Source organism: Lactuca saligna, chromosome 5, assembly GCF_052625555.1.
Source record: "Lactuca saligna cultivar CGN05327 chromosome 5, ASM5262555v1, whole genome shotgun sequence".
Lineage (NCBI taxonomy): Eukaryota > Viridiplantae > Streptophyta > Magnoliopsida > Asterales > Asteraceae > Lactuca > Lactuca saligna.
In genome coordinates this window covers 225,642,731-225,664,872 of record NC_136421.1, presented here as the reverse complement: position 1 = coordinate 225,664,872, position 22,142 = coordinate 225,642,731, and the positions used below count along the sequence as shown (strand labels likewise).

Below are 22,142 nucleotides of genomic sequence, written 5' to 3'. Positions count from 1 at the left end.
CTGATATCAATTCTAAGTAATACATAGCATCAAATTCCCCTAGGCTATAAGACATCACACAAATAAGGAAATTCTATTATATTATTCTAAAAGGTGTCCTTAGCCCTAATCTATCTTGCAATTCTCATATCAAGCGTACTGCTCATAATACATAAGTATGAGTAATCTCGGGAACCACTTACCTGAGCTTGACTGATTTTATGTACTGCACCCCTTTTTCTTAGTAAAAATCTTTTTTGAATTTCAGTTTCATTTATCTTTCAAAAGATTATCATTTCCTCGGTGTGATTTCCGAGACACCCAAAATTGTGCCAGAATCCCTCTAACCAAGGCTCTGATACCAACTTGTAACGTCCCAAAAACAACAATAAGATGTTTCATTGGAAATCTATCAAACCATTCATCAATTGTTCAAAATCAAACACCAAGTCATAATATTCAAAACATATTCAGAATGCGAAAATAATAAGGAAAGGATGTTGTGTCATCATGTCGGGCGCTTCCCTTTCGACCAGAAGTACCTAAAACCATAAACATAAATTGTAAGCACAAAGCTTAGTGAGTTCTCCAAAGTACCCCATACCACACATAAATAAGTGAATGTATAGGTCAAATCATAGTCTTACAGTCATTTCTTGCCATGGGACAAATCATGGTCTTTCCTTGCAATGTCGTGGGCCAAATCTTGGTCTTACATACAAGTGCCAAGGGCCAGATCTTAGCCTTTCATGCAATTGCTAGGGGGCAAAGTGAGTATGCTGGGCGTACTCAACAGGTCAAAGTTAACTGAGTAAAAATCCAGGTCAAAGTCAACTGGGTCAACCGAGTCAACTGAGTGAGTATGTTGGGCGTACTCAACAGGCTCGCGGGGCATACCACACGCTTAACCAAAAACGAGGGGTTGACCATGTACACACATCATACCCTTTGTTACGCCCAACATATATACGCTGCCAACCAACTCAACCCATTAAGTGTTTAATCCTTAAGCACCTTCGCCTAAAACCCAGATTCGGATCCTAAAAGGTGATCTTAACCATAAAGTTTCCAAATTTATAGTTTTACATGGCTATTAAGACCTTAATAACAAAAACCATAGCTTCTTGACCCATTAAGACAACCTAGACATGCATGGGAAGAAACCAATGTCCAAGATCCCATTTTTATGACTTAACACACCCCTAAACTGTTGGGTTATGAGCATTCTAACACTCCTAAGTGTACATGCAACCCTAAATACCTTGGATCTATGTTTTCTCTATTATACATGCAAATATGAACATCCAAGGTATTATCCTAATCTAGCATACAAAATAATGGATATAACAAGATAGAATACATACCTTTTTCATGTGGAAAGTCTTCATGAAGCTTGAGTGCCTAGTGCCCCAAGTGTGACACCTCAAATGGTTCACACAACACCAAATACACTTGGAATAACTTGAGAGAATTTTACACTTCATAAAATCGGCTAGCCCTCTCTAGAATAATACTAGTGTCTCTAGTGGCCGATTTTCCTCAAGAATAAGATGCTTATATAGTTATACAATTAGGGTAAACTCTAATTGTCATGACTTTCCATTTCCTTGGATCCATGGGTTCAAATATACCATGGAGCATCCATGGAGCATCATACGGGTTTTGGCCCAACTAGATAATCCATGGAGCATTAGCCCACTATACAAGTATGGATGATTTACACAATCAACCCATATATTTAATTAGTCTTCTTTTGATCACTTAATTAATCCTAGATTAATTCTTGATCAATACTAATTAAATAATCTTGTTATTCTTATTATTAATATACTAGAACTTATAATATATTAATAACCATAAGTGTCTTATTTCTCTCATTATAGTCTATCCAAGTGCATGATGCCATGCAACCCAAATGGACCATGCCGGGTCGGGTCAAGTCTTACCAATTATAGTTATGGACTTAGACATTAATCCAACAGTCTCCCACTTGGATAAGTCTAAAACTATTATTGCGTATGACTTCAGGAACCAACTGGCAATCGTAGCTCTCAAAAGCTTCTGTCGAACTCTGTCCTTGTTGATAAACGCTAACCTTTGTCAATGATTTGTCCATTAGATAAGGGATCAAATATTCCTCCATTCTAGATATCATATGGACTGAGACATGGATTATAATCATTCTCTCTGTCCATTTGTTGTTTCCCGATTTCCAATTTATGACGACTGACTAATTGAACAAATCAAATCAGTCCTGGCCCGGCCGAGCACTTCCATTTGTCATCATCAAATCATCGAGGGGCCCACAGATATCACTTTTATCCCGAAGGTAAAAGGAATGGATAAACTTCGACTCATATGGCTTGTTCTACTACTTGTTGAATCATACACAAAGACACGTTTTATAGCACCGAGTTACCAAATGCGGTTTCGTGCAATCAATGTACAACCAACTCATAGTAACAACTCATATCTCTAGGTTTGAAGAATATAAGATATTATCGTCTCATGATCACTCGTGATAAAATCCATGAAGTGATTCCAATGAGCGCGGGTTGAATCCAATACTCAGAACTTATGAGTACTCATGAGTGTTGTAGCTATTTGTCCAACACCTTAGACCTTTACAAGCCAACCCATGACAGTCTTAATTCATATCTACTTCCAACATATGACTGACTGTGGATGGTTTGAATAACTTAGTCATTCCGGAAGAATAACCTAGTTTATTCTGGAAGTCAAAACATGCAAAATGAAACACAAGAATAATTGAATCCAATATGGTATCAAAACCTATGAACATAAATAAAACACCTTTTATTTATCACCATATGATTACACATTATTCATTGTATACTGTTTCAGCTATCAACTTTATTCTTGAATTTAAAACAATAGTTGTCCCATGCTCCAAGCATGTACACTATGTTTTTCTAAACACTAGTCATGCCATACACCAAGTATGCGCACTATGTTTGTCTATGATCTTTACTTTGTGAACTAGATCCATTGAACATAACTTCACACTCCCAAATCCTTACTGTAAATACAAGAATTCCAAATTCATGTCATTTACTAAAATCTGTTAGACTCTAAACTTATATGCATTGATCCTCTTGTAATGATTATGCACAAAGTCAGAAGGACTTGGCAACAATCATTACAGAGTATTCCAAAGGAGATCAATTCCTTGGAAACATCCTTCTTGCATTAAGTTTCCTTGATCTTACACAGATTGAAATTTCTGACTTTGAAACATTTCCAGATTCATTTTGACTATAACTTCTGAACAAGAGTTGCCTCCTTACAGATTATGTCAATATGGTCCTTCCAGAATTATCACTATACTTCCAATTGTCCTTGAGAAACCAATCTTTGGTAAACCTTAGATTGTCCTCGACAATTGTTTAATCCTTTTAGTCATATCCAGTTCTAAACCTTTTCCCTTCTTAATGCCCCAGGCATTTGGAAACTTTTAGAAAGGATGAATATAGCACATGTAATCGAACCTATATCCGAAGCATACGGGACACGATTCATGATGTCTCACATAAAGACTAAACCAGTCTTTTGCTATAACATTTCCATTTCTATTTGCCAAGTTCTCATAATTCAGATTATGAAAAGGGATGCCGTAATCATAATCGAATTTTAGAACGCAAATAATGGACCCATATACAAAATTTCCTTATGTTGAGCCATTCCAACATGAAATTCATATATATCCTTGACTAAATGATTAAAACCTAACGATCTAAGCTTATAGATTTGAGATGAAGTATAATTTCCTCTCCCTTAATTATAGCAAAACAACTTTTTCCCAATTGAAACCTTTTGTTTTCTATAATTAACATTGCTAACTTGCAATCTATATCATAATTATCATGCTCCCACTAACATGATGATTATTAGCATAACACTTATGCTCCCACTAGCTTTGACATGTACTAAGAAATCAGCTGGACTTCTAGAAATCAATACTTTATTGACTTTCTTACCAAAGTTCAGATTTTTGATACTAGATTGTTTTGATAAAACTTTATCAAAATCATACACCTTCCCTTAGATAGCACACTTGTGTGTCTTAACAATTATGAAGAGGGATGCCGTAATCATAATGGTTAGACCTTTTTGCCACTTCTCACAAGTCCAGGTTAGTGTGCCGGTAAACCACACACGCTCCACTAACGACTTTGAGAATGCAAATATCACAATTGCTATCTAACTAAAATCTACTTAGTGAAAGTGTTTCCTCACCATCATTTTCATGAATCGGAGAGAAACCTTATGACACTTAGATTTAATGGTGTATGTGTTCTTATCCATATGAATTGTCAAAACCATAGTCACAAGACAAGGATAATGACAAATCCAAACTCATATGGACTGAACTCAATCTTAACTTCTTGGCACCTGGCAGCTCAAGGGCCTGCCATTGCTTCCAAGTTGTTGTGCAACCAATTGAGAACTATAAGAACTCAACTTTAACTGGAATGGGCACAGACTATGTCAACACGATAGGTTATAAACCTCAAGTCGTGTGCTAGTGAAGAACTTTAGGTTCTATTCTTGATTAGTTCTTGAGACTTTCAATACCTTTAAGACTCCCACTATCCTCTTGACCTATAAGACTCTCTTGTCAAATATTCAAGGGATAGTGCGGATTCTTTATCAAGACAAACGCTTCACACAATTGGCCTGAGTTGGTCTTTGTTTTATCCAAAACATCACAACTTACCAATTTCAAATGTACAAGAGTAGAAAACTTTTACTCTTACATTTGACAAGTGTTTTAAACCTTCTTTGAGACATGTCACTCAAGTCACAATCTTGGAGTATGACTCTAAGACTTGTATTGGAACGAAGTATGACTCATCTTCTTGATTTAACCATTTCAACAATTCAAGATCCCTTCTTCTTAGTCATAAGAATGCACTAAGACTTCCTTAGAGAACTAATTTTGATATGGTTTCTTAATCATTAAGATGATCACAAAACTTATACTAAAGTACTCTCCCATTTTTTCAGATTTGAGAAACTTTTATCTTTCTGCCTAAGTTGATTCTTCTTATTCGCTCTGCCTTACATTGGAACCTTTTCCAATGTCTCAGAGTTACACTTAAGCCTGTAAGTATAATCATATTTACTGAGCTTTAGTAAACTATGACGAATAGTCTTATTAATCTTTTGTGGTGGACTTAATCAGTGCACATGACTATGTACTCGATCCCTTAGTCCATTACTTGACTCACACATCCATGTGAATAAGTAATTAGTATTAATTTTCCAATACTTGAAAGTTCTCATTCATCATGCTATACACCTTGCATGATTCCAAGTTCCGGTCCAATTGAGACTTGGGTGATGAGAATCTTTCCTTTATTTGATAAATTTAGACATTACCACAAATGAAAGAATCAATTTCATACTTCCACTCTTGCTATTAATGGAATCATATAAGCAATAATTTTTCCTCAAATGCCATTGTAAGGATATTTTAAAATAACTAAAATAAAAATTTTCTTTTATTTTAAAACTATGCGGAAAAACTTATCCTTACAATCCATATGAAAACCTGTTGTTATCTATTCCTTAGCAATATCTCATAACTCCTAAGAAGTAGCTTAACAATCCGATTTTCAAACTACGCGATAGAAATCCATCTATGCGATCAGATTCAACATATTCTTTCTTTAAGTTCCTTTACTTTTCTTTGATTCTTAAAACATTACCATGTGACCCAGTCACATCATGTATCAGGAATCTCATAATAGAAACTTAACAGAGTTAGATTAGTGGACTTTACCTGAAGTAGAGTCAAACTTATTGACTTTAACATCCTTAGGTAAACTTGGCAGCTTCGCAACCAATGCCCCTTCCTTTGGCAATATAAACATATGGACCCTTTGATAATGGTACACGATACTATCACAGACTTAGACTTTTCTCTTTACCATTTGGTCAACCGAGTTGACTATGGCCGATCCCTTTCCATTGGGAAGAGAATGCTTTTCTGGATTTCCTGTGTCACTATTGTCAATGTCCATCAAGTTTTGAGGAAGTTGATCTTAACAAATAGATAAGATCATTAAGGGTCTTGTCATAGTCTGTTTCATAGGTGTTCCAAAAGAACTCACTATGTGACTTAGAAAGTAGTTGAACCACCAACTTTCTCAAGACTTTGACACCCTTCTCTCCCGGCTTGTCAATATGTGACTACATCTCCAAGATGTGATCACACCTAGACATTGTCTTGCCAATGGGGCTTGAGTGATCTTAAACTTTTCAAGAACTTGTGGGTTAGGGAGAATAATTGGAGGAGGAGAAAGAAGTATGATATCCATGGGACATCATCTTCATTAGGAATGCTTGTTTCAAGAGATTTGGGAAGATCATAAATGTCTAAAACAGACATGTTTTGGGAGATATTCAAGATAGTTGATCTTAAAGTCCTTAATATGACACCCAATATGAAATATTAAGGCTAGGACCCAACAAACTATTTTATAACTTAGAAGAGGTATGCCGTAATCCAAGCTATAAAACAATTTGAAGGTAGGTGAATGACGATTCACCAATTTCCACCAAGATAAACGAAATGTATTATTAGGTTTTAATTGGATTTGAAATTCCTAGATCTTTTGAGATTCATTGAACTGTTCAATGGCATGTTTCAATCTCGAGTGTGCCCTTCAGATTTTGTGACTGGGATGCCGAGGATCACAAAACAAGGTGTGAAGTAACCATGCAAATTACTTGGTACCCTTAAGTGTTTATCCCTCAATCGATGTGCCGGTTAACCACACACGCTCCATCGATACTATGATAAACATTAAGTTACCCTTTGCCTACCTTGTTAAATACGAGTTAGTGTGCCGGTTAACCACACACGCTCCACTAACCGACTTAAACAAAGTGCAAAGTGTAATTTCATGGATTAGCACCTTCTTCACATTTTCCTAAGTGACTAAGATTGGGTATTTATAAGAGTTTAGTTACTTAGTATTTATCATTAATACCTTTAATGAAGGGAGAATTATAGTCCTGTCAAACCCGTTCGGCTAACGACCCTCCACCAGTCAAGCAAGCGGTGGGTGAGAGTGGACACCCATTAAGTTGCCATTTTATAGGAAACAACCTTATACCCACCTTATAGACCGGCTTCGTGAATGAGGCGTACTAGCGGTAAGACCGACTTTACTCTTATACATGTATATATTATTAACTTATAATATTATAAAGTATAAGGGTTGAATTTTAACTTTTAAAATTATAAGGGCTAACTTGGAATTAAAGTATTCATAAGAGAAAACTTTACAAATTCCAAAACTTGAGGGCAAGTTTTGAAACTATTCAAAACTAATTAATTCCATAACTTATGTATTTAAAGTAGTTTTAATCCAAAAACTCTTCAAGTTCCATAACTTGAGGAAAAATTATGGAAGACTTTAAACTAATAAAGAATTAACTTTTTCTTTATTTTATAACTTATGGAATTAATTAAGGTTACATTATTTTTTTTTATATTTATTTAATGAAGAGACTCTTGGTCCTCCATAACTTGAGGACAAATTATGGAGTCATAACTCCAATTAATTAGAACTAGACTCTTCATTTTTTTTTTGTAACCTTTGCCAATTTTATGAGTTTTATGAGTCTTTAATGTGACTCTTCATGTAACTTGAGGACAAGTTACACAAACACATTTTATACTCAACTCTTAGATTAAAATGGATTGAAAACAACTATTTCATTCAACTTTTCTATTAATCTAAGAAACTCATAAGAACAAGATAATTCAAATCAAACTTTTTCATGTAATTAGTCTAACCTTTAAACTAATACAAAACATGAATCTATTGACAAGTATCTTTGAAATTGGATTAGCATGAATATTACCACAACAAAAACAAGTTTATAAGTTCAAAAACAACTTAGGGTAATGTTCCTAGTCCATTTTTAGCCAAAAAACTCGAAAATATGTTGTCTGGGGTCCAACTCGTCGAGTGCATGAACACAACTCGGCGAGTTGGATGCATTTTGCCTTGGACTCGTCGAGTCCCTTCATGGACTCGGCGAGTCTGCTGGGCTGACAGCACCAATTTCGATTTTTCAGCTTCTATTGCAGGTATAACAAGAAAACAAGCCTAGTCTCTGATACCACTGTTGGGTTATGAGCATTCTAACACTCCTAAGTGTACATGCAACCCTAAATACCTTGGATCTATGTTTTCTCTATTATACATGCAAATATGAACATCCAAGGTATTATCCTAATCTAGCATACAAAATAATGGATATAACAAGATAGAATACATACCTTTTTCATGTAGAAAGTCTTCATTAAGCTTGAGTGCCTAGTGCCCCAAGTGTGACACCTCAAATGGTTCACACAACACCAAATACACTTGGAATAACTTGAGAGAATTCTACACTTCATAAAATCGGCTAGCCCTCTCTAGAATAATACTAGTGTCTCTAGTGGCCGATTTTCCTCAAGAATAAGATGCTTATATAGTTATACAATTAGGGTAAACTCTAATTGTCATGACTTTCCATTTCCTTGGATCCATGGGTTCAAATATACCATGGAGCATCCATGGAGCATCATACGGGTTTTGGCCCAACTAGATAATCCATGGAGCATTAGCCCACTATACAAGTATGGATGATTTACACAATCAACCCATATATTTAATTAGTCTTCTTTTGATCACTTAATTAATCCTAGATTAATTCTTGATCAATACTAATTAAATAATCTTATTATTCTTATTATTAATATACTAGAACTTATAATATATTAATAACCATAAGTGTCTTATTTCTCTCATTATAGTCTATCCAAGTGCATGATGCCATGCAACCCAAATGGACCATGCCGGGTCGGGTCAAGTCTTACCAATTATAGTTATGGACTTAGACATTAATCCAACATAAACATCTAAAAGGAAAACTCAAATGTCTTGGAGCATTCCATGCTCACAAAGGTCAAGATTTGGGACAAAAGGGACCAATTTTAAGATAAATCTAAATCTAAAAGAAATGCTCATCAAGGTTGGAGCTCTATACCCCCAGGAGATACACAAAGAAATGTAGATGTTGGATCCAAGGCCTTGAGTGAAACACCACAGCCTTAAGGTTCTTCCTTCTTCTCCAAAAGCTCCAAAATGGCACCGAAAAGCTCTTTAAGCTTCACAAGGCACTCACACACTTTAGGGTTTTGAAATGAGGAAGGAGGCTGGAGTTAAGAGGGTGCATGAGGCCATAAAGATGTTTAAATAGGACCTAAACCCCTAAAATTAAGGGTTTACACCCTGGCTACGTATGCCCAGCGTACTTAGAGTACGCCCAACATACTCTTGCATAGCCAATAATTATGAAAATGCCATTGGGGACCCACTTTGCAACAAATCACAATCCAATGGTCAAAAGAGAATAGTTGAAAAATTAAGATTTTATAGGAACTCCATATCGTTTTTACTAGTTTCGGTATTCGAGATTCTCGGATCGATACCGATTTTGGTAAATTCACATCGATATATGTTTGTATACTAATGGGTGTAAATGCCACATAGAATGAAATGTGATGGAAACCCTAATGCAAAGTTAACCAAAAACAAGATGGACAAACATATCCCAAACAAACCGTCAGCCCACCTGACCTCGACCTAATCACGATGTAGGCAAGCAGTATGGTCAACCTCGACCGGATAGACTTTTAGGTTTGTATTGTTTATCTCCTCAACCCACGTTACGATGGGGTAATCCAACGACAAGAGCTATGACTCGTCACCACCCTTAGCCCAACAATGGATGGTTGCCAGCAAATTAGAGACAAAAACAAACCATGGTGCTTGGTCAGAGTGTTTTTTTCCAACCCAAATTTTGAAGTGATCATTTTATTATTTTAATATTGTGATTGATACCCGAGAAGCACATGACTTTGATGAGACTAAACATATCATATAAACAAATAGTTTTCTATATCATATAAACAAATAGTTTTCTATCGGGACTCCTATAAATATCTAGAAGTTGTGTAGAGACACGATTGAATACAATAATAACTATTCAAGGCGAGTGTTAGCCTTTATTAAAATGAGTTTGATAACAAACATTGTGACCAATTTATAACATATTTTAATATGGAAAATACTAAAATGAACTTTTTTAATTTTTTTAGTTGTTTATTAACGAAGTAGTTTGATTTTTGTCCCTATAGTTTTTTATGTAATCATTTTTTGAAAGGATGTTTGTGGGAGTGCGTATGTAGCAAGGTTTGCTTCTTTTGAATCTAGCGACATCAGCTTTGAAATTCACATTCTCGGATACAAGTCTCGTTTAGGTTTTTCTCAAATATTGGAACGTTTTGAACCTTAAGAAATCTTGCAAACAAGAATCTCTTGTTACACATATGCATCCCTTGACAATGTAAACATTGATAATTGTTCCGTAGAGCTTGCATGTTTTCCATAGTCCCCCTCGTGTGAGTTGTGTGGAAAGTTTTTGAAGTTGAAAGTGATAGCCTTACTCTTAAGGCTTAACGGTATGGGTGCAGTATGAGATCGCACTTCATTTCACATGGACATGGAACACCGCCCCCAGACCATGGTCTGGTGCGGTCTCGGTCGCAGTGCGGTTAAGGACTACCGTGCAATGTGATTGGTCCTTCATGTTTGACTGGTTTTGACCGTTGAATGGTCTTTAATGGTTTTTTTTTTACTATACATACACACACACACACACACACACACATATATATATATATATATATATATATATATATATATATATATATATAGAGAGAGAGAGAGAGAGAGAGAGAGAGATCCGGTAAGAAATTTTTTTTGGTAAAAAGGTAAGAACTTTATTTTCTACATATTTTTTTGACGAACAAAATAAACGAATCACTAGATGATTCATTTGTAAGATGATTCACAAGAAAAAATTCTCAAAAAAACATCTTTATGATTCATTTTTAAGTAAATTAAGAAAAAATTCATTTTTATGATAATTTTAGTGAATAACAACAAATTCATTGTATAAATGAATCATCGAGATGTTTTTTTGAGAATTTTTTCTTGTGAATCATCTTACAAATGAATCATTTGATGATTCATTTTGTTTGTTCGCGAAAAAAATATGTAGAAAAAAAACTTCTTACCTTCCTACCAAAAAATTCTCTTCTTATTTGATCTTGACTATATATATATATATATATATATATATATATATATATATATATATATATATATATATAATTACCAATTTACACAATATTTTTACACAACTTTTTATCATATCTCTACTCCTTTTCTTTATTTTTATTTGAAAAATGTCATCTTCCAAACGACCTAGCAAACAAAAAACACCAGTCAGAAATACAAACACCCCAGTACCTTCGTTTGTTCAACCGATTTTTTCACCTTTGTATTACCACTACGGCGGTATGTTTCCGTATTTTCCACAACGACCAGGGCAACCACAACCATAACCACAAACACCATCACTACCACAACCCGAATCGGATTTTAATCCATTTGATTTTTTGTCCCAACCCGAGTTTGTTCAACAAACACAAACACAACCAGAAACGGTCGTTTCTGATTCTGAACCGAAATTCATTACAGAAACTCAGCCCACTCGAGCAGCGACTAAAAGAAAAGAGAAGGCGGAGGCTAGATGTTGGGAACCTTTGGAAACGTTAGTGTTGGCACAATCTTGGATCGATATTTCAGAAGACGCGACGGTTGGAAAAGACCAAAAGCATGGCTGCTTTTGGATTCTCGTTTTACACAGGTTCCATAAAGGAATGAACCGTGGAGAATACCGTTCAAAACATCAAGTGTACTCCAAATGGGGGAAGATAAACAAGGAAGTCATGTTGTTTAATGACTTGTGGAACAACATGAAACATCAATGGAAAAGTGGAGAAAACGATGAAGTCATTTTGAAGAAAGCGTTGAAAGTGTATCAAAAAGAAAATCTAAAGGCTTTCAAGTTTCTTGAAGTTTGGAATTTTTTTGAAAGATAACAGGAAATGACTGAGTAGCAAAACATCTGACCAATATATTGACAGTGGGTTAAAACACAGCAGAACATCTGAGTCCGACCACACTGCATCAGATGCTCGTGTTCAATTTGACCTGAACGAAGATGAACCTGTTTCAGTTTCACTACCTTCTCGACCATTGGGAAGAGACAAATCAAAAAGTAAAGGCAAAGGCAAAGTGTCGGATTCAAATGATTTGAAAGAAATGGGAACCGACATAAAGGGTATAAAAGACAGAATGGACAAGATTTTGAAAATTGCTTCTGAACAAGAGCTTCGGAAACAAAAGGAGAGCGACATGCGAATACTCGCGATGGACACGTCCAATATGACCGGACCGAGCTTGAAATGGTTTTGGCGATGAAGGAGGAAGTGAAAAACCGTTACATCAATCATGGCTAATTTTTAGTTTTTTTTTTTTTCAAGTTTTTAATGGTTTCTTGTATGTTTTTTTTTTAAGTTGTAGGTTTTATGTTTCTACTTTGTTTTTCTAAATTTTTAGGTTTTTTTTTAATTAAGTAATGTATAGTATTCGTATTTTTAATTAATGAAATATTATGTTTTTAAAATTATGTTTTTTTTTTATTAAAAAAATAAGTTTTATTAAATTAAAATAGTTAACAAAAAAAACAAACAAAAAAAAAATAAAAAAATAAAAAAATAAAATAAAAGTAAAACTGTGGCGCCACACCCTTAGTGTGCCAAGAAACCACACTTGAGTGGTAAAAAGTGACATAACGCTTACGTGGCGGGGGAAAGAGTACGGTTTCGGTGGCACCACTTCCTCTAGCCTAATGGAGTAATAAGAGATGTGTGTTTAGGTCTAATTGCATTATAAGAGACCAAAAGGATCAGTTCTGTAAAGATCAAAATTTTAGGGGAGTGAGTGAAAATTCTCGGTCTCCGATAAGAACTTGTCGTGAGTAAAATGAGGTGTGCATTTAATTAGTCGACCTTTTTCATGTTTCTCGATAAGAGTAGGCTTTACTGAAAACGAAGAAAGACCAATCCGTAAATATATCCAAAAACATAGGGCATTTTCATCAACCCAAATATCTCCAGCAAAACTCAACATAACATTGAAGGCGAAGATCAAACAGACACACAGTCATATATCTAGCACCTTTACACATTGAAGAAAATAACGGTTTTCATGATTTTTATTACTCCGTTTTCAGATTTTTGAATCTATACACTGTTCAATCTTCGTTACATGATACGGTAATATTCATCTCCAGATAGATGTACTTGCTGTTTTTTTGAATATTTAATTTCGTTGAAGTGATTTTTTGTCGAATATTCGTGATTTTTCACCTTTTACAGCATCGATATTAATGGAAATTTGATGCTGTGATTGTGTTTGACCGAGAAATTCAGTGCATGCTTGTATGCACGTCAGTTACGTTGAGTCGTCTCTTCAAGTGTTTGCTGTCTTTTGTTTGTATGTACAAACTGGGTATGAAATTGAATGCGTGCGTTAGAGTGTTTTTTATCCTTGAAATGTGATTTTTATACTAAAATTGTGTGGATGTTGAAGGATCGAGGTAATCGTGAGTGGCCACTGTAAAGTCATATCTGTACAAAAGCTAAAGATACAAACACAGAGGCAGTGATTGATTGTCATGTCATTTGATTTGATTACGTGTTTGTTAGCAATTAATTTTTATCGAGAACTTTATTGTCACTGGATTTGAGATTTCACTTTCGATTTCTATTCTAATCTCTGATTTCCTACAATAGGTCGCGGAAAGCAGTTCACAACAGAGTTCCGATTTCCGAATAGATCCGTTGATTTTTTGGAAGAAGAGCTCAAATCAGCTGAAATCTACTTTATAACCACATTCAAACTTTGAAGATTGTAAGAACAATGCACGAACAGTTGGCGTCGTATATCATGTGCTTCAACACAGTCGATTGACAATTTTGGTCAGGTTTCAGAGATCCATTTTTGGAATCATTTGCTTAAAACATTACAAATTCGGAATATCCTATAACAAATTTGGTGAATACGAACTCCCACGCCTGTTTTGATTCCTTTCCAAGGGTTCTTTCATTATTAGAAAAAAAACCTTTACCGGTGAAATTGCTACCAGTCAAACGGGTTTTTCCCCTAATTTTTGGAGGTATTCACCTAAACCGCTGTTAAACGACAGCTTGCATAGTTCTACTGGTACGTCTACCAGGAATCAAAACCTTGTGGTGGGGGCCGATTGACACAAACACAATAATGCAAACTCAGTTTTTTTTCCAGTTAAAGTTTGTGAAACACCTTGCAACTTATGTTCCGTTGTCCTTTGAAGAAATTATGGGAATCTGTGTGATGTAGTATTATCCGGGTCGGATCTATTGAAGAAGGAATATCTTCAAAATCGAATTTTATTATTTTTTCTGGGATCAATGAGTCAAGAAGATAAGATGAAGAAACTAGAAAAGGGGTCGGATGCTGCTGAGAAGGTCGTTGTTGCTGTTAAGGCATCTCGAGAAATCCCCAAGACTGCTTTGGTTTGGGCTTTGACTCATGTGGTTCAACCAGGGCACTGCATTACATTGCTTGTTGTCATGCCTACACAAACTTCTGGTAAAATTATTTAATCTCTTAATTTTAGATTTTTTTTTTTTTTTTTTTCTGGAAACGAAAATTCTATCTTCTATATAATCAAGTTAATTTTGGTCAACTAATCCGTTTTTCTCCGAAGTAGGTCGGAAATTATGGGGTTTTCCGAGATTCACCGGAGACTGTGCTAGTGGCCACCGGAGGTCAAATATAGGAACAAGTTCAGACCAAAAAATCGACATTACAGATTCATGCTCCCAAATGATTCTTCAGCTTCATGATGTTTATGATCCTAATAAGGTTCTTGTTCTTTCTTCCGTTCCTAACCACTTAATATTTAATAATCTTTTTGGTTAATAAATTAAATAACTTCTTTTATCTAATTAATATTTTACAGATAAATGTGAAGATTAAAATCGTTTCTGGATCACCATGTGGATCAGTAGCAGCTGAGGCCAAGAAAATTCAAGCCAGCTGGGTTATATTAGACAAGTAAGCGAATATAATAATTTAATATTTTAATTTCTTATTTTTCTTTCACTTACTTTTTTCCCATTACATTACAGAAAACTTAAACACGAACAAAAACGATGCATGGAAGACTTACAATGCAACATTGTAATAATGAAGAAATCACAACCAAAAGTTCTACGCCTAAACTTAGTCGGGTCACCCAAAACCCAACAACCCGAACCCGACCCATCACCACCTTCCACAAATCAATCATCTCATGAAAAACAAACAAAAAACAAAAACCTCGATTCAATTCGATTATCAGTGGTCACTCCAACAAGTAGCCCAGAAGTATTCACAGCAACAGAAGCCGGAACTTCATCTGTCTCAAGCTCCGATCATGGAACTTCACCATTTTTTCTCCCTCAAACTAATCACAGTCTATTAAAAAAGGAGAAAGGAAAAGAGAATCACAATGACCTAATCGAATCAAGTTCAGATTCCGAAAGTGAGAATCTTTCATCAACATCATCAAGCTTAAGGTTTCAATTTCAACCATGGATGGTTGACATCATCACTCAAAATCAAAACAGAACATTATCAAAAGTAGATCGTGACAGCAACCATGGAAGCCATAGAAGTGAAGTGGAATTCAGTGGGAATGTTAGAGACGCGATATCTTTATCATCTAGAAACATCCCATCGGGCCCACCTCCTTTGTGTTCAATATGTCAACATAAGGCGCCGATATTCGGAAAGCCACCAAGGTGGTTTACTTATGCTGAGCTGGAGCTTGCGACAGGTGGATTCTCACAAGCTAATTTTTTAGCTGAAGGAGGATTCGGGTCAGTTCATAGAGGGGTGCTGCCCGACGGGCAGGCAGTTGCTGTAAAGCAACATAAGTTAGCAAGTTCTCAAGGGGATCAAGAATTTTGTTCAGAAGTTGAAGTGTTGAGCTGTGCACAGCATCGGAATGTTGTTATGTTGATTGGGTTTTGTATTGAAGATGGAAGGAGACTCCTTGTTTATGAGTATATATGCAACGGGTCATTGGATTCTCATCTTTATGGTAATTCCGAAATCACCCTTTTCATTAATGGTCTTTTTTTTTTTTTTTTTTTTTAATTTTTTAGTAATCTTTTTTAGGTCGTCAACGAGAGCCATTGGAATGGGCTGCCCGACAAAAGATTGCGGTGGGGGCTGCCCGGGGACTGAGATATCTTCATGAAGAATGTAGAGTCGGTTGCATTGTGCATCGTGACATGCGACCAAATAATATTCTAATAACCCATGATTTTGAGCCTCTGGTATATTTTTCTTTTAAATAAATACTTATTAACGTTGAATTTTGAAGTAAAAGAACCGAATATAATATTAAAAAATAAAATAAAAGGTAGGGGATTTTGGGCTGGCGAGGTGGCAACCGGATGGAGATACCGGAGAAGAAACAAGAGTAATCGGGACATTTGGGTTGGTTTTTATTATTCTCTTTCTTGTGTTTTTGCATTTCTACATAATATTTTTTTTATGATATGGTTAAATTAATTAATGGTTACATTGGTTTTTTTTTACAGATATTTGGCTCCTGAGTATGCACAAAGTGGGCAGATAACGGAGAAAGCAGATGTATACTCATTCGGGGTTGTATTAGTGGAGCTTGTTACGGGGCGCAAAGCAGTGGATCTTAACCGCCCAAAAGGCCAACAATGCCTCACGGAATGGGTATTCACCTATTATTTTTCAAGGCAACCATTAAATTATTAAATTTCATTTATGAATTAATTAATTATTTATATATTTATTAGGCACGACCATTGTTGGAAGAAGATGCAATCGATGAGCTAATTGACCCACGATTAGGGAACTCATATTCAGAACAAGAAGTTTACTGTATGTTGCAAGCTGCTTCTTTGTGCATCAAAAGAGATCCACAGTTGCGCCCTCGCATGTCGCAGGTAAATACTAAATAGTAAATACTATAACTTTTTTGCTGAGTCGGCGTGGATTTATTTATTTATTATTTTTTTTAAAATTATTTATAGGTGTTACGGATATTAGAAGGTGATATGATCATGGATTCGGGTCATGGGTATGATGTTGGAAACAGAAGTGGGAGGATTTATATGGATCATCAACATGTGCAACATAACGGGAATGAAATGAGCGAGGTATATGAAGGATTTGGTGGAAAGGTTTCGGTTGATTCAACTCGGGCTTCTTATTGGCAAAGGGAAAAAGCAAGGAGGACTTCATCTTTATGTGAAGATTTAAGGTAAGGTAAAGGAGGTTAGATATGTTGAAACCAACTTATTTGTTCATCATGTATGATTTTTGTGGATACAGGACATGATTAGTTTTAGGGTTTTTGTAACTCATTCTCAACGAAAAAAAGTGCACCAAGTTGGGTATCAAATTGATTTGTAGATGGAGGTGGCAAAAAATGATATGACATGCTAACTCAACATAAATTCGATATGAGATAAAATATTTAAATCTATCCGCTTAATTAAACCGAGTAATGTTGGAGTTGAGAATTTCTATTTGAAAATGACTCATTATTTATATGTAAGTTTTTGAATTTTTAAATAAACTATAAAAACCAAATACAAAACCATATGTAAAATAAAAACAAACATCATTTTTAGTTTTTCCCTTCTCTCCAAAAAAATATATATAATACATTTTCTCAATCATTCCATCATCCATACCATTTCGTCTCCCAACTCCTATTATTTCTATTTTGCCATCTAAATTTATTACGACTCCCAACTAATATTTTTTCAAGTTCTTTCCTTTTTTTCCTTTCCTTGTGTCCACCTACTACTTTTTCAATGTCTTTCTTGTTTAGTATTTCTACTACATATTTCAATGTGTAGCCTTAACCTGAAATTAGACATGGAATAATAAATAGATTGACATGACATTATAATTAAACGAGTGAGATTAAAATCAAGTTCTCTCAACTTATTTGCCGTTTGACATAACACGTTTATCAGTTCTACGAATAAGTGGTAATCGAGATTCTGAAATCTCCAAGCCTAGCCCAAAATTAGTTACAAAGTCCCATTTTTTAAGAGGGCTGGTTGTGGGCCTTCGAAAAAATCCAGATGAATTTAAAAAGACAGCTATTGTTTGTTATTGTTACATCCCTATTTTTTGTTTTTCTTGGTCCCTATCTTATGTAAAAAGATAGCTATTTAAATAGGGAAAAAATTGTAGGGTGGGTAAGGTAAGGTGAGGGGATGGGGTTGGGGTGTGTTTATTTAAATAAATTAAAAAATCAAGAGAAAAATAGACTTTTTATGTAAGATAGGGACCAAACGTGTAACAAAAACAAACAGTAGGGACCTTCCGAGTTAGAAAAATAAGTTAGGGACCAAACATGCAAATTACCCTAAATCATAGGGACCATTCGTGTAATTTGCCCTTAATTAAATAATATTTTTATCATTTTCTAACCATCAATTTTTAAATTTTTTTTTTCCTATCATCTTCCTAAACATTTAAGCCGATATTTGTTATATTTAATAAAAATAATAATTTTTTTATTATATTTGTCATCATCTAAAATGGATACAAAGATTGATAGAAAAAAAAAAATAGGAAGATATTCAATTTATATAAATAATTTGCCTACGACAATTAAGATCAAGGACCGGTTGTAGAATGCCTGGTTCTATATTTATATTTTAAGATTAAATTTTAGGAAAGCATCATAAACACATTTTATTATAGGTTAACTAATGGCGATGCTATTATATTTCATTTATGTCTATTAAAATACTTTATTTGTTGAAATCGTCTATTATTTTGTTACGTGTTTTCCCTTAATGATGTTTATAATAAATTGTGTTTTCTTTTTTTGGTATTGCAAGACATTTAATATACGTTTCCTGTTTAGATTGAAAAAGCAAGGGACTTTAAATAGTAATAAAAAAAGCTCAACATGGGATTTGTGGATGTATTGAAATTATATGAGAGTTTTAATAAGCATAAATCTAAGGCTATAGGGAGGTTAAAAGTCTCTGTCATTTTAATTTTTTTTTATTAATAGTAAATTTTATAGATGAACTTCCACCGTTGACAAATTTCAATGGTACACTTTTTTTTTTTATTTCTTGATATGTATTGCAATTTTTTTTCTTCTTTTTTCTTTTTAACATAAATACCTCTATAAATACCATTGGTAAATTAAATAATAATAATAATAATAATAATAATAATAATACCACATCCCATCAATAGGACAAAAATTGTAAAACCTTATGTGGTGTTTATGTGGCATTTTTTACTATTGAAAAAAACAACATTGCACCCTTTAGCCTAATATAATGGTTGTTTGTTTCTGTAATTGATAGGGGTGAGCAAACCCGAACCAAGAAATCAAGAAACCGACGAAACCGAAACCGAATCAAAACCGACGGTGTGGGTTTTAAATTTGTAAAAACCGACTTTCCGGGTTCGGTTTCGGTTTTGCCCCCAGAAACCGACCCAACAACCCAAGAAACCGACCCCTCTTTAAAACCGAGAAACCGACCTAGCAAACCCGCAAACTCGATGCTTTTTACTGATTATATATATATATATATATATATATATATATATATATATATATATATATATATATATATATATATATATATATATATATTAAAAAAATAAAAATAAATAAAAGAAGCTTAGGTGTTTTTTGATTATTTAACTAATTGTTACGTTTCTGGAAAATGGGTTCAACCCAAAACCCATGGGTTTAAACCCAGAAACCGTAAGTGTATGGGTTGAACCCAAGAAACCGAGAAACCGCCCAAACCGATATCAGAAACCGAGAAACCGATCCAACCAGAAACCGACCCTATTGGGTTCTGAAAACCAGAAACCGATCATTTATGGGTTGGATTGGGTTGGGTCCAAAACCGACCCAAACCGACCCATGCACAGCCCTAGTAATTGATATCATAGATTTTTCTACGTCAACCAAATTAATATGGGTGATTTTCGATAATAGCATAGGATATATATTATTTTTCTGACAGTCAACCAAATTAATGTGGTTTAAAATAAACGATTTTCTTATATCATATGTATTTTGAAAATCTATAACTCTTCAATTTTAACACTAGGTGAAAACTAACTTTTGATTAATCCGTAAAATTAATTGTTAGTTGATAAGCTATTTCATAAAAAAAAATAATACTATTTAGTAAAACTAGCTATAAAATATAAATTAACATAAACAAATATAGAAGAATAATTTAATATTAAAAGACAAGTGCGTAGTATATTTTATTAAATTATATTAAGTACCTAATAAAAAAGGTTCTTTAGTTATTATTTATGTTTAAGTGAAAATTTCTTCTATCCCATTTCATATTACAATATTATCACAAATTTCATGCATCTCATGTTACGGCTCTCGAATACTATTTTGACTAAATTTTGAACAATCGTCTAAGAAATTCTTTATTTTTGTGATAAGATTTTAATCATAAGATAATCGCTCATCAATTCAACCAAGAGTTACCTGATCCGGCCTCTTTATTTTTGTTAGAAGATTAAAATCATAAGATAATCGCTTATCAGTTCTAATCTGTTGATTTTTTTTTTGAAGTTCTATGACGTGCTAGATTAAACTAACCTAAGGAATTACAAACTTATTAAAAGAATGTTTGATATGATCATATGAATCTAATATATACATCTACAAACAACTTTGCTCGATCAATTTGGAATTTCCCTTTCGTGCACAAACAGAATCTCAAGTAGATACAGAAGTAATTTCGGTTAAAAAAAAAACAATCAGCAGCTCCTCCTATCACGAATCACGTTTCTCACTCAATAATGAACACAACTTAGCAGTATAACAGGAAATTAACAAACACAGAGCTGCAACTGATACTGAGAAAATACCTTCTCTACGGTGAAGAAGCAACCAGATAGCCCCCTGCTTCAAGGCCATCTTCATCCAAAAACAAGTCATCCGTCTTCCTCAAAACAGCGTGAATCACAACAAGTACAAGTCCACCCAAAATCGACAACAGTATGTTCAACGTGGCGTTAGTCAAGAGCAGCAAAACAATCGTAACAACAGATAGAACCCCAAGCACCACACGATCATCGATCACACTGTGGCAAATCGTTAGAGGTTCGTCGCGGAGGAAATAGAGGAACAACCACGCCGCCATCAACACCGTGAATACGATCAACGAGGTCGGATTCCATAACAGGCTCAGGAACAAAATAATGAGCACAACAATCGCATAGTTCATGCGGAAGTAGCCGATGTTCGTTTTAATTCGAGAAAACGCGTCGGAGATGCTTTGGGGAAAGTTAATCGAAGCGAGGTTGAACATCTCTTTCCATGGCCGTCGGGTGCCTAGTCCTGTTTGTATGCGGTCTCTTGCACGAGTTAGGAATTCCAGATTCGTACCTCCGCTAGATGACGTCGGAATCGTGCCGTACGTCGTCATTATGGCCGGCAATTGAAGAAACGGCGGCGATGGTTGGGATTAGTTGGTGCCTGAAATAGGGCGGTGGAATAGAGAGGGAGATCGGGGCGTGGATGTAGAGGTGCGATTCGCATGTGATCTCCATTGATTTAGGCGCGTCACTCAGTTAAATAAACAAATTGCTTCAAATAACACCCTACTTCTATATTCTAATTTTCTTTTTAAGTATCTTTTTGGAGAATTCCTAATACATATTTATGAAATTAATTAATTATATATATATATATATATATATATATATATATATATATATATATATATATATATATATATATATATATATATATAACCATTCTTAGGAATAGTAAACTAGGTGGTCTTTTGGTAGAAATGGTCATTCTTCTATTGTCTTCTGGCTTTTTTTTCCTGTTTTTGTGTTCTGGGCAGTTTATGCCATTTTATGTTCTCTCTCTCTCTCTCTCTCTCTCTCTCTCTCTCTCTCTCTCTCTCTTTTAATTTGGCATGATACCGATACATGGCTTCTTCCCTTTGTTTTCACCGCCAATCTAAACCAATAGATATTTGATTGGTGTTGATCAGTCACCGCCAACCTAAACCAATAGAGATTTGATTGGTATCGATCAGTCGGCTCTCC

At 34.7% G+C, this 22,142-nt stretch overlaps 1 protein-coding gene and 1 pseudogene across 5 annotated transcripts; one reads left to right on the top strand and one right to left on the bottom strand.

Annotated features, from left to right (window-relative positions):
• Positions 1-503: 503 nt before the first annotated feature.
• Positions 504-21,658, bottom strand: LOC145045576 (PRA1 family protein F3 pseudogene; annotated as a pseudogene). Of its 2 annotated transcripts, none has more exons than XR_013681854.1 (2): positions 20,949-21,658; positions 504-521 (listed from the first exon to the last, which is right to left on the bottom strand). The product of XR_013681854.1 is annotated as a PRA1 family protein F3 pseudogene, transcript variant X2 (transcript). The 2 variants fall into 2 exon arrangements; XR_013681853.1 differs by lacking the exon at positions 504-521 and adding an exon at positions 17,695-17,924.
• LOC145045575 (inactive protein kinase SELMODRAFT_444075-like) lies at positions 12,984-17,454 on the top strand. Of its 3 annotated transcripts, XM_078993896.1 has the most exons (11): positions 12,984-13,255; positions 13,358-13,490; positions 13,775-14,612; positions 14,731-14,888; positions 14,986-15,080; positions 15,155-16,110; positions 16,188-16,348; positions 16,435-16,511; positions 16,616-16,763; positions 16,847-16,996; positions 17,084-17,454. In XM_078993896.1, exons 3-11 carry the CDS (start codon positions 14,432-14,434, stop codon positions 17,315-17,317), a joined length of 2,160 nt encoding a protein of 719 aa, XP_078850022.1. In that variant the 5' UTR covers positions 12,984-13,255; positions 13,358-13,490; positions 13,775-14,431; the 3' UTR covers positions 17,318-17,454. The 3 variants fall into 3 exon arrangements, with proteins under 3 accessions (XP_078850022.1, XP_078850021.1, XP_078850023.1); XM_078993895.1 differs by lacking the exon at positions 13,358-13,490; XM_078993897.1 differs by lacking the exon at positions 13,358-13,490 and having other exon boundaries at positions 12,985-13,255; positions 14,734-14,888.
• Positions 21,659-22,142: the final 484 nt, after the last annotated feature.